This window comes from Metopolophium dirhodum, chromosome 1 (assembly GCF_019925205.1).
Source record: "Metopolophium dirhodum isolate CAU chromosome 1, ASM1992520v1, whole genome shotgun sequence".
NCBI lineage: Eukaryota > Metazoa > Arthropoda > Insecta > Hemiptera > Aphididae > Metopolophium > Metopolophium dirhodum.
This window is the reverse complement of record NC_083560.1, coordinates 98438937-98456486: the sequence shown is the minus strand read 5'-3', so window position 1 is coordinate 98456486 and position 17550 is coordinate 98438937. Positions and strand designations below refer to the sequence as shown.

The 17550-nt window shown below is 29.2% G+C and overlaps 1 protein-coding gene across 1 annotated transcript in view; it reads right to left on the bottom strand.

Annotated features, from left to right (window-relative positions):
* Window positions 1-15226, bottom strand: part of LOC132934717 (cathepsin B-like cysteine proteinase 5) — a 30092-nt gene extending 14866 nt beyond the window's left edge. The window contains exon 1 of the mRNA XM_061001055.1: window positions 15107-15226. Within this exon, the coding sequence (XP_060857038.1) occupies window positions 15107-15226 (120 nt within the window). The remainder of the gene's footprint in view (window positions 1-15106) is intronic.
* Window positions 15227-17550: the final 2324 nt, after the last annotated feature.

Here is a 17550-nt window from a genome sequence, read left to right as displayed (position 1 = left end):
TCTAGTATTTTATAATGATATTTATATAGACATCACTGTTGCCCAATTCTTAAAATAATTAAAAACGTAAAGTTTGTTCATTCACTAGGAGTGTTCATTTACTGGTGTCGTTACCCAACGTCTTGCCGGCTTCCAAACATTGATATTACAATTGATTATCTATGTTTCCAAACCGTTAATACGTTAAAATGTTAAATGTTGATCGATTGAGACTTGCGCTTGTGTACAGATGCTTGTAAATCATTTTCTCTTACGCATTCTTGTTTATGAGTTTTATTATTATAATTCCAATTTATTTTATTGTTGAGTTTTTTTGATTTTACTTCTCGAATACATTATACATCTATCATGGATACTTCTAATAAAAATGTATCAATATTACAATTTTTAAAAAGAAAAATTTAAAATTCACCACCACGGGCAGATAATTCACTAGGTTCTGATGTGACTAAATCAGGTAATCCTAAACCCATGAAAATTCATGTTACTGAAAAGCAACAGCCTAATGAAGAAAAAATAAGCAATGGAGATACAAATGTAAGTTATTTTTTATTTTATTTTTCAATTTAATATAGTTATTTTTCTAGCTTTCCTTTGCCTTGATTTTTCGATTGACACTTCTTAAAATTAATTTTATTATCTTGAGCGCTTACAGTTCAGTAGTATTGTAATATGTACTACACTTTGTATATAATATTATTTATTACTCACTTCTTTCTGCAAGACTAAAACAAATTGCTTGACCAACTCTGGTATAACAATAAGAAATAATGACATTGCTTTATTTATTGATCGCAATTTAAATGATGAAGAAAAAGTAGAGGTAAGTTAATTAATAGATATATTTGCTATAACAATTTACATTTAATTTAAACATTTATTTTACTAATGCTATTAATTGTGCACATGCCTATTGTAAATTATGGCTTGTATATAGGTACATGCAATTATGATTAATTAATATAATCTATACTATATATAAAATTGTAAGGGTTTTTCTTCGACCGCGCTAACCGAGAAAACTACTGGACCGATTTGGCTGAAATTTTTTTTGGCTGAAACCCGAAACTCTGCTGAAGGTTATAGTACCACTTTTGTCAGTAAAAAAGTTCATAAAAGTTCATAAAAAATTAAAAACAATTGTACCTATATTGTGCGTTACGTATTTTGACCGTTTTATTTTTGTATTTAGCATAATAATATGTAACTATGACAATATTTAAAACATAATAATTATTAATCATATTTTTTTACCGCAACTAGGATTTTTAATTATTATGTTTTAAATATTGTCATAGTTACATATTATTATGCTAAATACAAAAATAAAACGGTCAAAATACGTAACGCACAATATAGGTACAATTGTTTTTAATTTTTTATGAACTTTTATGAACTTTTTTACTGACAAAAGTGGTACTATAACCTTCAGCAGAGTTTCGGGTTTCAGCCAAAAAAAATTTCAGCCAAATCGGTCCAGTAGTTTTCTCGGTTAGCGCGGTCGAAGAAAAACCCTTACAATTTTATATATAGTATAGATTTTATTTTTGTATTTAGCATAATAATATGTAACTATGACAATATTTAAAACATAATAATTATTAATCATATTTTTTTACCGCAACTAGGATTTTTACATATTTTGATATTTAACCTGTTTTGATCCCGACCGCAACTCGGATTTTTTTTTTACTACCTGTTATAATCTCTGTTGTACCGTATTGTCCAGTGCTATACTATATACTATCTAGGTGCTTTAATGCGCATATTAACGTAGAATACTGTCATTCGGTTAAAGCGATAAAATACATATGTAAATATATTAATAAAGGATCAGATAGAGCTACTTTTTCTGTTAATCGTAAAAACGATGCGATTACAAATTATTTGAATGGTCGATATATATGTACTTCTGAAGCGTTTTGGAGAATTTTCAATTTTGAAATCCATGATAGAGATCCGATAGTTCAGCACTTGGCTGTTCATCTAGAAAATGGACAGCGTGTTTTCTTTAATGCTAATAATCTTCATCAAGTTATTGAAAATCCAAGAAAAACGACACTAATTGCATTTTTTGAACTGTGTTCACATGATAATTTTGCGAAAACACTGTTCTATCATGAAGTTCCTTCTTATTACACCTGGGATAATAGCAGAGGCTGGTTAAAGAGAAGACGGGGAAAAGATGTTCCCGGTTGGCCAGGAATAAAAATGGACACTGCCATTGGTAGAATTTACACGATTCACCCAAATCAAAGTGAGTGCTTCCATTTAAGATTGTTACTAAATTATGTACAAGGTCCTACTTCATTTGAAAGCTTGAAGGCCTTTGATGGAGTCATTCACGCGACTTTTAAAGCTACCTGTTTTGCTCTTGGGCCTGTTAGAAAATGACGAGCAATGGAAAAATACTCTAGCGGAGGCAACTCTTTCAGAAAGTCCTTCAAAATTAAGAGAATTATTCGCAATAATCATAGTTTTCTGCCAACCGTCTGAACCTCAATCTTTGTGGGAACAGTTCAGAAATGATTTTTGTGAAGATATTCTTCATACAGAGCGCACTCGATTAAATGACTTGCAATTTACTTTTTCTGATGAAATATTTAATAGAGGTTTGATTGAAATAGAAGATAAAGTTGTTTGTCTGTCTGAAAAATATTTAACTGAATTTGGAATGAACTCACCTGTTCGAAATGATAATGCATCTGATCCTTTTGAATTCTCAATTTTGCGTTCTTACGATAATAACCGATTACAAGAATTTGTAGAAATCAATTTACCAAAATTAGTAAATGATCAAAAATATGCTGTTAATGTTATTACAGAAAGCGTAATGAATCATCAAGGAAGAGTTTTTTTTTTAGATGCTCCGGGTGGTACAGGAAAAACATTCCTAATTAATTTGTTGTTGGCTCAAATTAGATCCTCAGGTAAAGTTGCATTAGCAGTAGCTTCATCTGGTATAGCAGCAACTCTCCTTAGTGGCGGCAGAACTGCTCACTCGACTTTCAAGTTACCGTTAAATGTATTATTTGATACTGAATACGTTTGTCCGATTCGTAAAAATGGCCCTCTTGGAAAAATTCTTCAAGAAACCTCATTCGTTGAGTGGGATGAGTGTACAATGAGTCACAGATCACATATCGAAGCAATTGATCGAACATTAAAAGATCTTAGGTGTAATAATAAGTTTATGGGTGGCATAACATTTGTTTTCGCTGGTGATTTCCGTCAAACCTTACCAGTAATCCCTAAAGGTACTCGAGCTGATGTCATTAATGCTTGCTTAAAATCTTCCCCTATATGGAACTATGTTGAAAAACTTTATTTGCGAACAAACATGAGAGTTTATTTATGCGGAGGGGACGATATTTTTCCAGCACAGTTGTTGAAAATTGGAAATGGAACCTTAGAAAATGAAAATGGTTACATTTCTGTCGATCACACGATTGGACGGGTGGTCAATAACGTGGAAGAGTTGATTTCTACAGTTTATCCTGACATTTTTAATCTGTCCAATAAATCTTATCAGTGGTTATGTGAAAGAGCTATTATCTCTCCAAGAAATGTAACAGCAGAAGAAATTAATGATATCATCCTTCTAAAATTCGATGGACACTCACGTGAATGTCTATCTATTGATACAGTTACATCAACAGATGATGCTATTCATTATCCACAAGAATTTCTTAATTCTCTTTCTTCTTCGGGATTTCCTCCTCATAAACTAAAATTAAAAATTGGTGCTCCAATTACATTATTACGTAATCTTCAACCACCGAACTTATGTAACGATACAAAATTACAAATAAAATCGTTGCGAAATAATATTATAGAAGCCGTAATTCTTACAGGGCCAGCGAAAGGAGAAATTGCATTTATTCCAAGAATTCCCATGATTCCCTCTGACTTGCCGTTTTCTTTCAAACGGCTTCAATTCCCAGTTAAAGTTTCTTTTGCGATTACCATAAACAAAGCACAAGGTCAAACATTCAAGTACGTTGGCGTAGATCTTCGTACAGAGTGCTTTTCACATGGGCAATTATACGTGGCATTTTCTCGAACTGGAGACCCGAATCATCTTATGACTTTAATTTCAACAGGAAATATAACAAAAAACATCATATACTCAGAAGTCTTATAAAATTCTTATTTTAATTGTTTTTTTTTCTTCATCAACTTCAATCAAATTCTTTATCAACCATAAATTATTTCTTTTTTATCTGTATTTATTTTTATCATTTATAACGCTAGAAAAATTTCAATCCGTTTTCATTAACCGTTTTTTATATTTACTTGCCGATCACATTAAACAATAATATTTGAATAAAAAATTCTACATATCATGGTCCGAAGGCAAAATAAACAACCAATCACGGGCGAAGCTGTGACGGGTCGGCTAGTATATAATATATAATATTATAATGTATAGGTGCTTTAAAATGTTTGGGTACCACCAAAGATGTACAAGTATCCCATATTAGAGCATAATAAAAAAAGAGGTTTAAGGTTCCAAGCAAAATGGTTTGATGAATTTCCTTGGCTCGTGTACTCAGAAATTAAGTGGTGCATTTTGTCAAAAATGTGTTATATTTTCAAAAACTGGTGGTGCTTTAAAACAACCCCTTGGCAAGCTTGTATTGCAAGAATTTAATAATTGGAAAAAAGCTAAAGAGGTTATTAAAATAAAAATATTGTATATTTTGGAAATATTTATTTAAACCATTATTTGCACTGAAAATTTTAGGTGTTTCAAGATCATAGTAAATTACCTTATCATATAAATGCTACATTAGATGCAGAACATTTTCTAAACATATTAGAGAAAAGAGAGAAAAGCATAATTGAACGAATAGACAATGATAGGTTTGTATAATATTCTTATTAGTATATGTATTAATTCAAAATTAATTAAATATTTTTTTTTTTAGGAGACTTCAAATAAAAGAAAACAGAAAACATTTAATTCCTATAGTTGAATGTATCATAATGTGTGGTAGACAAGAATTAGCTTTACGTGGTCACAGGGGAGAAACAAATAAAACATTGAGTGTGAATGATGGTTAGTGTATATTATTACATACACTGTGGTTTTATTACAATTTTATAATATGCATTTCAAATTGTTTAGATGACAGCAATAATATTGGAAATTTCCTTTCTATTTTGAAGTATAGAGCTAAAGGAGATGAATTTTTAAGAAGTATATTAGAGAATGAAAAACAACACATCAAATATTTAAGCCATGGCATTCAAAATCAGATTATAGAAATATGCAATAATAAAATATTAAAACAAATAGTATCTAAAGTTAATGAAAGTAAGTGCTTTTCAATTTTAGCCGACGAGACTACAGATATTTCTACATCAGAACAGTTGACCTTATGTGTGCGATATATTGATGAAGATGGTAATTTAAATGAAGATTTTCTTAAGTTTATTGAATTAGAAAACTTAACTGGTAGTCATTTATCTTCTGCAATACTAAATGGTAATAAATAATAAATACAAATTTGTATAAGAATAGTTAAAGTATAGTTATAAACACCTATACATTTTAAACTATTTCATCAGGTTTAATTGAGTGTGGCTTGGATTGTCAGTACTTAATAGGATAGGGTTATGATGGAGCCAGTAATATGAGTGGAAAATGTCGAGGTGTACAATCATATGTTCAAACTCAATATCCTAAAGCTGTATATGTACGTTTTGCTGCTCATTCACTAAATCTCGCAGTTTCAACAGCCAGTGATTTACAACAAATAAGAAATTGTTTAGGAGTTATTGAAAAAATGTATACTTTTTTTAATACGCCCAGACGAAGTGCTGTCATATATAATGTTATTGAACAAGAAAATGCAGATTTAAAAATTAAAAAATTAAAAAGACGGTGCAACTAGGTGGATTCAAAGATATGATTCAGTGAATGATTTCTCTGAATTACTACCATATGTTATGCTTTCTTTGCCATTGCCCGTTTCCACGGCTACCCCTGAAAGAACGTTCTCGACATTAAAAAGACTTAAAACTTACTTAAGAAATTCTATGGGTCAGGTAGGTATATAGTATATATTAATGATAAATACATTTTAACATATTTTTATTTTAAAGAGGATATTTCCGAAGAGGATTTTAAACCAAATACACTTATACGCCGGGAACTGCAAAACACTGAAAACTCCGAACATCTTCAATATAGCGATATGAAATTCATTCGAAGATCCATATATGAAAAACGAAAAAAATCCTTTCCAATCATACCAAAATCTTTAGACGATGTTAAAAACAATTAATTGATGTTCAGCATAATCTTACTTACAAAGGTAATACATTTTGTTTTGTTAGTGATGATGAAAATATATTTATATTTATATGTAAAAAAAAATTGGGACATTTTCATTCGCTCCAAAATATTTTGTTCAACTTTATACTTAAACGTATATACAAACAATTTTTATGTTCCTGTGGCGTTTTGTTTTTTAAGTAACAAACATACTGATACTTACATCAATATGTGGAATACGTTATAAAATATATGTATTCAAATTACTGGTAATATAATACATTTAAGCAATTTTCATGTAGACTTTGAAAAAGCTGCGCATAATGCGCATAAAACTGTAAGAAGACAATTATTGAGATAGTACACCAGTACACCAAAAAAAGTAAAATTACTACCATTAACATCAACTAATATTATATGTATGAATAATTGTCAAGAACAAAATAGTGAAGAGTATCTGATTAATTCAAATGTCGAAAATAAGAACGATAAAGGTATACAGTGTGATATGGATAATGAAACAAATACTGATGCTACCGAATCATTCGATTTTCCATCTGATATTAGCTCTACAGATGACGAATCAGAAACAACTTATGGAAAAGATGAAGAGCAGCTCGATTATGTTAGCGCTATAACACATTCACTAGAAAAGGTAGATAGTAATGCAAGTTTTATAGTTTTTTGGGATTGTTTATCTGAACTTTTTATTCATTTTCGTCAATGTAGCAGTAAAATAATATCAAAAACATAGTTTACACAAGGTGCTTTACTGTTTATTACGACAGTCTGTAATAAAGGTCATAAATTACAATGGTCATCGCAAAAAAGAAAATAGGACGTCGTCCTCAAGGTAATATTTTAATTGGTTCAGCACTTATGTTATCGGGTGTACTTTTTACCCAAATGACGGCATTTTGTCAGTCGCTTAACTTGTCGTTTTTTTCTCGGCCAGTTTATGACAATATAATAAAATATTATACGGGCCGGGTTATTTGCGAAGTTTGGGATGACCATAGAAAAAAAAAAACTTAGAATTACTAAAAAATTCCGATATTTGGTTATCGGGTGATGGACAGTTTGATTCGCCTGGATTTTACGCAAAATATTGCACATATTCAATTATGGATCTACACACAAGTAAAATAATTGATTTTAAGCTCGTACAAAAAGGTATGTTTCAAGGTGATCTCGAAAGAAAAGCGTGTGAATTATTATTAGAAAATTTAACTAGAGAAGAAAATATGAAGATTAAATTATTTTTATCCGATAGGCATAATGGTATATGGTATTATTTACGAACACAGCACCCTGAGATTGAACATGAGTTTGATATATGGCACTTAACAAAAAGTTTAATGAAGAGATTAAAAACATTAGAAAAGAAACATCCAGATGTTTTTTTTATGGAAATCTAGTATTAACAACCATTTATGGTGGTCGGCGCAAACTTGCCAAGGAATAGTAAAATATTGGTTGAACATTTTTTATCAGTTTTACATCATATTAGTAATGAACACGAATGGGAAACGAGTGGAGAAATAAAACGGCGTGAACATGAGTCAATATCAGAAAAAGAATCAAATGAAAAATTATGGATTAACCCTCTGAGTGAATCATTCTTTGCGTTAAAAAAAATTTTTACAGCGAAAGATTTTATGAAAGATTTGGAACAGGCAAAACATTTTGTTCATACGGGTCGGTTAGAATCTTACCACAATGTACGACTAAAATATATGCCGAAGCGCATACATTTAAAATATAATGGTATGTATTTACGTTCCATTTTAGTAATACTAGATCATAATTATAACACAGGCAAAATCATAATTGGTAATAAAATGTTTTTTTCGAAATCTCTTCGAAAATACACATTAAAAAATACTTACGAACGATCAAAGAAACAAATTATGAATAAGATTGAAGAATTGTCAAAAGAAAATATCTTAGAACCTATGAATATCTCTGAAAATGTATCCACAAAATATCGTTCTTTTACCGAAACCAGATTTAGTCGAAATGCGTGAAAAAAAAAATATTTAAGATTTTCTAATAAATAAAATAAGTATTTTTATCAAACTTTATTGTACTTTATTGTAATCAGGCTAGTTATCTTTTAGTTGTATACAATATTATTTGAGTATCAAGGTGTATACTTTTTCATAAATAAAATATAATTAATTACAGATTATTCGTAATTTTAATTTATTTTTAATATGGTATTTTTGAGTTTTTAAAACCAGTGTATTGTCCATCTTCTTCGGCATACTTTGTACGAATTACATTTATTACACATGCTGGGATTACAACTCGATTTCCTAAATCAAGTAAATAATCTAATAAATACTTTTATTAAATTTGAAAAAAAGTTATTTAATTTACCTTTTCCTATATGTGTCCATTCATTTGCCCAGAAAACAAATTGTTTGTAGCACAGATATGTTCTCGTTTTATTTTCCAGGATAGTATTGCACAATAACTTCTTTTTTCCCTTATTTTTTGTTTTGGAAATGATTTGTTTTCGAGTGATGTCAATAACTTCTTCATCCATTATTAATTTCGAAAACGATGGGTTTTCTATCACACATTTATATTTACCACGTAATTTATTTTAAATGTCTATTTCCGAACAGCAAATACACTTGCGATCCGATGGTAATATTGTGCATTTTTGACAATCACACCAATTATTTATTTGAAGCAATGATCTACCAAAGCATTGGCTAAATTCATTATGGTTAGTATTAAAAGAATCATAGTCATCACAGAAATCTGATTTCGTTGGTTCAAATTGATATGGTGAGGTCATATTGATAAGTCAACCACAATCGTAATTTATTTTCAAGTACACTCAAAGAAACACAGAACAATACTAAAATAATAAATACTAATCCAGTCCTAGAAAAAAACGACAAAAACCCGTTTTATCAGTAAGAACTAAAAATAAAATAAATATTATGTAGCACGTAATTATTTTTGTACACAAAAATATCAAACCCAAAATAATAATATTATGTAATAATATTATGCGAAATAATAATATGTACGACGCGCGACGTACGTACGAGCCATACTGCAGCCGCAGCGAGATTAGATTCTATGACGTCACGTGCTAACTTTAAATGACTATAACTCGCTACCCAAAAGCCGTAGACAAGTTTAGTTTGGACTTCTATTTTTCTTTAGTTAAGAATTTTTTTTTAAGAACTAGTTGTTTTTTTTCCTGTCATGGTCTTTTAATAGTTTAATTTTACAATTAATAGACTACTATTACTTCTTATTAATAGTATAATTATATATTTATTCAGAACAAACACACACGTCATGCACACTTTTACTCACGCCTGTAAAAAACAGATAGTCCTAAGCCTATAATAAAGTGAGAAGGGAAATGTGCTGTTCTGCTCAGAGGTAAATGTGCGCAAACGAGTTGTACCTTTATCATTTAAACCTAAAATATGTGTGTGAAAACGAGTCACACCCCCTTTAAGGAAGAATAACAATTTTATTGTAGTTAGTAGTTACCTATATTGTTGTAATTTAATAATGTCGTTCGTTGTTACTTAAAAACTTTTAATCTATATTATTTTCGAATTCAATGTTTGTTGTAAGAATTAATTAAACTTACAGACTGTATTCATATCGTAAAAATAAATTACTTTAATAACAATGATATCATAAGATATAACACTTAACTACCTAAGTAATATTATCAAACCTGTTTTTCGTTTATAATATAATAATTGTATATAATTTAGCACATTCATTACGATTACAATGGCAAATTGACAATGACAGCTACAATTTACTGTACTTACAGCGTACCGGAAGCGTTGGGAATTCGATATATTATGAAAATATAATTTGATTTAACACAAGTTCTTTAAGGACCTAGGTACCTATTCTATTTGTTTTATTATTTTAAGTATATTAAGTATTAATTATTATTATATATATTTGATCTCACGTATTTTATAAGATTTTATATCACCATTAAGTATTATTCTTTTGTTGATTATTACATAGATATGGCAAGTTAAATCATACAGAACACGGGTTCTTTTTAATATTATTAACATCTATTATAGGCAGACCCGGATTAACACTATCGTAGGCCCTAGGCACAGTTCTTTATTACCCATCATGTGCTAATATACGGTTCTGTAGTGTTCAGTATTTAAATGATTAAGAAACCTAATTTTTGGGAGAGGTAGTGTTTTTCGCAGTGTTTTAAGTCTTTAAAATCAAAAATATTTACAACCTGAAAATCAATTATTAACTTTATAATCATAACTTTATCTAATGACAATTTTAACACATCTAAAAATACATTTTACATTACTCAAAATATATTATTTAAAATTAAACTGCAGGAACCATACAAAACAACTTATTTTATACCATTTTTCATTTTGTTCTTTGTATTTAAATATAAAACAAGATAATTTATTGTAACAATTTAAAAATAACAGTATTATGTAGAATATGTCTTAATATAAATTTATTGTTACAAATGTTTTTTACGATATTTTTTGTTTGCAAATGATTCTATAACTTTTTCGGTATCGATGTCTTGGAGTAATTCGTGTTCAATTGCAAGTACCGATAATGATGATAATTTATCTTGTCCAATAGTTGACCGCTGCCAGTTCTTAACCCTCTTTAAAATTGAAAATGATCTTTCACCTTCGCACGAAGTCCCAAAAATTGATAAATATATCCTAAAAGCAATGTTTACATTTGGAAAACTTGTTACCATTTTGGTATTTATTTGTTTAATTAGCATTTCATTAACAGACATCCCAGTTTCTCGAAAGCTCTTAAAAATCAAAAACTCATTAACAAATGAAGATTCTAAATCGGTTTTATAGGCTTCAACTAAATTATTTGCCTTTATTTTTATTTCTTCATCTTTTAAACTCTCGTTAGTTAAAAAATTAAATCTTTCGTCTAATTTTAAATAAGCTTTTTTTCGTTTTTCCATTTCAACAATCAATTTATCAATTATTACATAAAATGTTTGAGTTTTGAATTTATCTCTAGCACTCATTTGATCAACAGCATCAATTGCATTGCCATCATTTATCGAGACTTTATGTTTACGTTTTCTAGATTCCATTTCAGAATAATCAGACAAACCAGAAACTCTTTTTTTTGCTTTTTCTTCAAATAAATCAAATTCTTCGGCGCTTCTCATTTTTTTAAAACATAATATAAGACTGTTATAGAGGTTAACGACAGTACATATCTCAATACCGGGTGTTTGTAACGATTTGTTTACAATATTAATTTGTTGTAAAATGTCATTCCAAATATTAGACATTAGAACAGTTTCAAGACGATTGAGTTTTTTAACAAGTGACTTAGCTTCATTAACAGCATTAGGAGGTTGTCTTTCTGATAATGAAATATCAATCAAAGCCTGACGGATTTCTTCATAATTAAGTGATAATGCCTTCGTTGCATCACTACGCGCGGACCATCTTGTTTCAGACAGACTTTTAACTACAAAAACAGACTCCTTCATATTTTTTAACATTATAGACCATCTTTGAGGTGATGCTGCCAAAAACGTATAAATTGACTGAACCACACTAAAAAATTTAATGGCTTCAGTACAACATTCAACAGTAACAGATCCTACCAAGTTTAAACTATGTGCAGCACAGGGAACCCACTCGGCCAATTTATTTACTTCACGAAAAAGAGCTTGAACTCCTGAGTATATTCCACTCATATTACTCGCATTGTCGTAAGACTGAGAACGGCAATTTGATATGTCAATATTGTTATCGTTAAGCAATTTAGTCAATACATTAAAAAGATATTTACCATCATGCTGTTCAATAGGAACAAAGCCAAGAAATCTCTCTACGACTTTTCCTTGACCAATGGTGGTGTAACGAATAATGATCGTTAACTGATCGATGTGCGCTATGTCGGGCGTCGAATCAATACTAATACCGAAATATATTGATTCTTTTATTTCAGAAACAATTTTTAAATTTAGAGTAGTAGCAAGAATGTCTATAAATTCGTTGCAAATCGTAGATGACATATATGATATATTTCCTTTGCCAGGATTTCCGAACTTTTTTATATGCTCTTCAAGAAAAGGATCAAAATTAGAAAGAAGTTCAAGGCAACCTAAATAGTTACCATTTTTTGGACAGCCAAATACTTCCGAATCTCCTCTAAAAGCTAATCCTCTAGACGATAAGAACTTAATTACTGCTATAACTCGTCTTAAAACTTGAATCCAATACATTTTTTCTTTATTATACTGATTTATTAATTCCACATCTATTTTTTTACATTTTTGAAGGTCTACCATTTTTTTTATCGAGTTAAAATGGTCATTAGATTGTTCGTGAGTTTCCATTCTAACATTAATATTTTTCCAATCATCAAAACCACTTTCGAATTGATGCACAAGTGTTAATTTATCACTACTTTGCAAATGACGAAAAATTTTACACACATAGCAATACACTGATCCAGTGGATGGCGAATATATCAGCCAGTCTCGATTTACACACTCACCATTTCCTAATGCTCGTGAAAAATATTCCTTTCTGAAATATCTCATTTTTTTACCAAATTGTCTAGCAGATACAGTTAAATCTGCATCCACATTTTGAATAGGAATATTTTCAGAAAAATAAGAAATCAGATCAGCGTTAATTTCCCAATGTGCAGGATCGTTACTAAATTTTAAATTACTAAGGTCGGTCAGATTGGATTTAACTTTATCTGGTATAGATTCAGTTATAACACTTGTAGTTTCGTTTAAGGGAGTTGTCAAATTTGGTTCAGTTTTCTTAGGAGATGAACCTAATAAATTACCTTCAATTTTAGATTCATCTGTCATAATATTTATTAGTTGATTTTTATTTGAAATCTCAATTTGGTTTGTACTTGTACCTGCATTAGAACGATTTTGTGTTATTATGAATTTGCTCATGGACCCCATTTGTTGACTGATGTATAAATCTCGTTTTTCTTTCTTTTTTCTTTTAGTAGAACCACTTTCGTGCATCCTTTTGTACCCATCACCAGACATTTCAATATTACTTCTACTAGTTCTACTCTAATAATGTATACATAAACATTTATAAGAGTATATCAGTATATGATATAATTTTAAATACGATGTTATTTTAATATATTATCTAACGTAAGATATAGATTAAAATTTTAAAGTACCTGTTCAGAGATTGTTCCGTTTAAAGTTCACTATACTGGATTTACAATTGACAATAAACGATATTAATGAATAATGATATTATAATTTATAGTACGGAACTGCGGACTGCTACGAACAAATAACAATATTGACAAGGATTACTTAAGAATAATTAAATGTTGTCTTATCGTTTCGATACGGCGAATGGCGATACCGACCGAACAAGTCCCGCATATAATGTCCACGCGTGTGTGTGTGTGTGTGGGTGAGTCCGCGGTCGATAAATATTATTTATATTACGTAAATGATATTATTTTTGTATTATTTCCAAAAATATTCTAAACAGAAATCGTCGTTTCATTCATCATACACAGTCGTTTTCCCGTATACCGTATGCATTTTATCGGTTTATGGTTTATCCAATCTGATTTCATTAAGTGATTATTACGAATTACGATAACGAACATTAAATATAAATATACGAGAAATATTATAAAAAATATTTTATTTGTTGTGCTAACATCTACAAATAGTTAATTAACTTTAAAAAAAAATATTACAGAAAAATCGTAACCAAAAATTTCATTTTCGTAGGCCCTAAAATGTTCGTAGGCCCTAGGCACAGTGCCTATAGTGCCTATTGGGTAATACGGCCCTGATTATAGGTAGGTAGTGTAATATAATATGCCATATATATGGCTTATATTGTAATTCTTAAAAAGAGGTATAACATAATACTTTTTTATTTTTATGTCCAACCTTTGAATTATTTTTAAAGAAATACCGAGTGCCCAAACGCAGATACCTATTAAATATCAAACAGGACGTAAGAAGCCCAATCTTCCTCCCTATTCAAGGAACATTATAGTGTACCTGTATAACAGTTGTATATAAAAGAAAATTGTATTATTCAATGTCGGTATATTTGCTATTCATTATATTAATTTTTCTGGAACATTTATATTTATTTTATACCTAATATCTATACCTATTTGTAAAAAACAAAATGTTTTGTACTATATTTCAATACGTTCGTATCGGAACATGTAATAATAAATAGATTCGAACAAAAAGCATCGACCAACTACCTACAAATTAGTGATATGTACTCTGTATCCTGTGACTTTTTATTATAATAATCAAAATATTACGCTGATAATATTATATACACTTACTTAACCGCACAAGAATTAAAATATAATATTACAATATTATAATAATATTTTGATATTAAGTCTAATTTGTTTCTAGTTTTATCGGGTGTCCCTCAAGGGAGTCACAAATATGTAATGTTTATTGTCAAAGGGTCCAGCCCATATAATTAATTAAAATAAAAATTACATTATTACTCGTGAGTCTTGAGCCATGACGGGGTACATTTACAATTTATAAAAAATTATATACAACAAAGTGATGCTACATTTAGCAATACATGATATTACCTTTTGCAGTGCTGCATAACATTCCGTATCTACGGCACATGTCTCTAGAATTTTAAGTCTAATTCGTCTAAACCCAGCAGTGTCGTATACCAATAGTATTAGTAGGTACCTAATCAGTATTTATCACAGGTGTTAATGTATTGTAGGTATATCGTATAAGCAAAAAATTTAAAATATTACATAATATTTACTTACATTCAATGTATTAGTTTCTATGTCAGATGTATCAATCATGTTATCGTGTGATAATTTTGCTTGTTCCGTTAAGTAAGAACTTAGAAACATTATGGAAATCAAAAATATAATCTTAGCCATGTTGCTTATTAATAAACGCACAAAATAAATTCAATAGAACAACAGAAGGAACCTATATATACTATAGAGATAACTGCACAACAGTAAGTTGTTACTAAACTAAATGAGACCGGTATTTATACCTAGGTACGTATGCATCCATCGTAATTTAGAGCTACTCGATTATATTTTAAATTAGAAATTGTATTATATGAAAACTTATAATAGTCAATAAAAAAAATAATGGATGACAGTTATCGGCTCATTTTATGTTAGTACCTAGTTTGAACACAAATAAGTACACCTGTTAGTTGTAAATGACAAAATACAATTAATGAGATGTTAAATTCGATAACGTAGGTATTCGCAATAATAGCAATAATAGGTCAATCTTAATGTAGAGCTATTCGATTATTTCAATTAGGTATTTTATTATATGAAAACTTACTATGGTTAATAAAAATTTATAATATACCTACGAGGATTATACAAGTTTTATTTTAGTAGTTTTTGCATAAATAACTAACAAGTACCTACACCTGTTAGTCGTAAATGACAAAATACAATTAATGAGATATCAAATTTGATAAAGTATTCGCAATAGTAGCTAAGGTCACAGTTTTAAAGATGTTGATTAGATGGTTATTTATTGGAAAAAACAATAATACTATTTATTTGTTAATTATTTTTTTGATACCACTATTAAAATTACTGTCGATAAAATATTTAATGCTAATTATAGCTATATATTATGTGTATCATTTAGTTATTATTAAATATAAAAACTGACAATAATTACAATTTGAAAATGTAATTTTGGTTAATTTTCATATCAATTACATATATTATGTTAACCAGGGCTCGAAAGTTTATGTATATCAATCTGGCTCTGTTTTTATGCGTTGATTAGGGGTGTTTTGGGAGGAGGCTTAGCCACCAAAATTATTGAACCCATTATTATTTACGTACCTACCTATTTCATAAATTACTTTTTATTTGTAATAACATGATGCCTATTACAGTATTACGTTAGGTTAGGATTTACCTATGTCCTGTGTAGATTATAAAATCAAATGTTAAGAACATTCTTACATAATAATATAATATTACCTATTTTGTATTTTTGTAATTTTGTGTTTATCAATGATATCCATGTATCATTCATTCATCATTTTAATTTGAAGTTAAAGTTTTGTTAAGTGTTGTTTAACATTTATGTTTCCTAAACATGATTTAATAGTAATTCATACAATTTAAATTTAAAGGGAAAAATAAATTACAACTTATGCTAGGCTTATTTAAATTTTAGTTAATAAAATGTGTAATAACCACAGGTATACTGATAACCGTTGTTATACATATAAGATATAATTAATATACTTGGGGCCAAACTCCCAAACTACGGTTCCTTCCTTTATTATTGGTGTAAGTTGCTTATATTATATAGAGTTCCTCCTTTTATTATAAGCTTACCTCGTTCATATTATATTAGAGAATATCAGAGCAGGTAGCAAATGTATTTTTTTTATTTAGAATTTAATTAGAATGTAAAACTTCCCAAAAAGTATTTTATCATGATTTTACCAATACCAACAGTTATTTAATTTATTGACTTTTATAAGATAATTATAGAACATAATTAAACCAAGTTTTGTATCTATGTGATATGTGTAATTGTCATACAAATAATATATATATTATATATATTTATACAATTATACATAGTTAAGTACTAAAAACTTACTTTTGCTAGCTGACGCCTCTCAATTACACACCGTCTGTCTTCCTGGGGTCCCTGAAGTTTAAAATTTAGTATTTTGTACCTTAGAACGTAGGAATAAGGCTTACCAACGAATCTGGGACCAGGAACAAAAATATTGATCTTGATAGTGAAAAAAATCTATTTCAGAGTTGGGCTGAGGAAATATTTGAAAAGAACAATGAATACATTCAAGAAGGTAATGTCATTAATGTTATGTATTATGTATTTCCCCACATCAGTGCCATTAATAATCAAATGTATGCATTTTTAGATTCTGAGCGAAGCGATGAATGTATTGATTTTACAATGATGTGTGTTTTTTTTTTTATTTATTTATTTTTTTTTATTTTTTTTTTTTATTTTTGGGTCTGTCATCACCTTTTAGGACAGTAAAAGTGCTTGGATTTTCTTCAATAGTAACTTTTCTGATAGGAAAGTGAGTCTAGTTGGTACTTTAGGGGGTCAAAAGTAAACATTTCCCAGTAGTTTTCAAAAGCGACGTGAAAAACAAAAGAAAAATTAAGGGAAGACGGGAATTTTTACGCAAAACTCTTTTCGAGAAAATCGATTTTGGTTTTTGGTG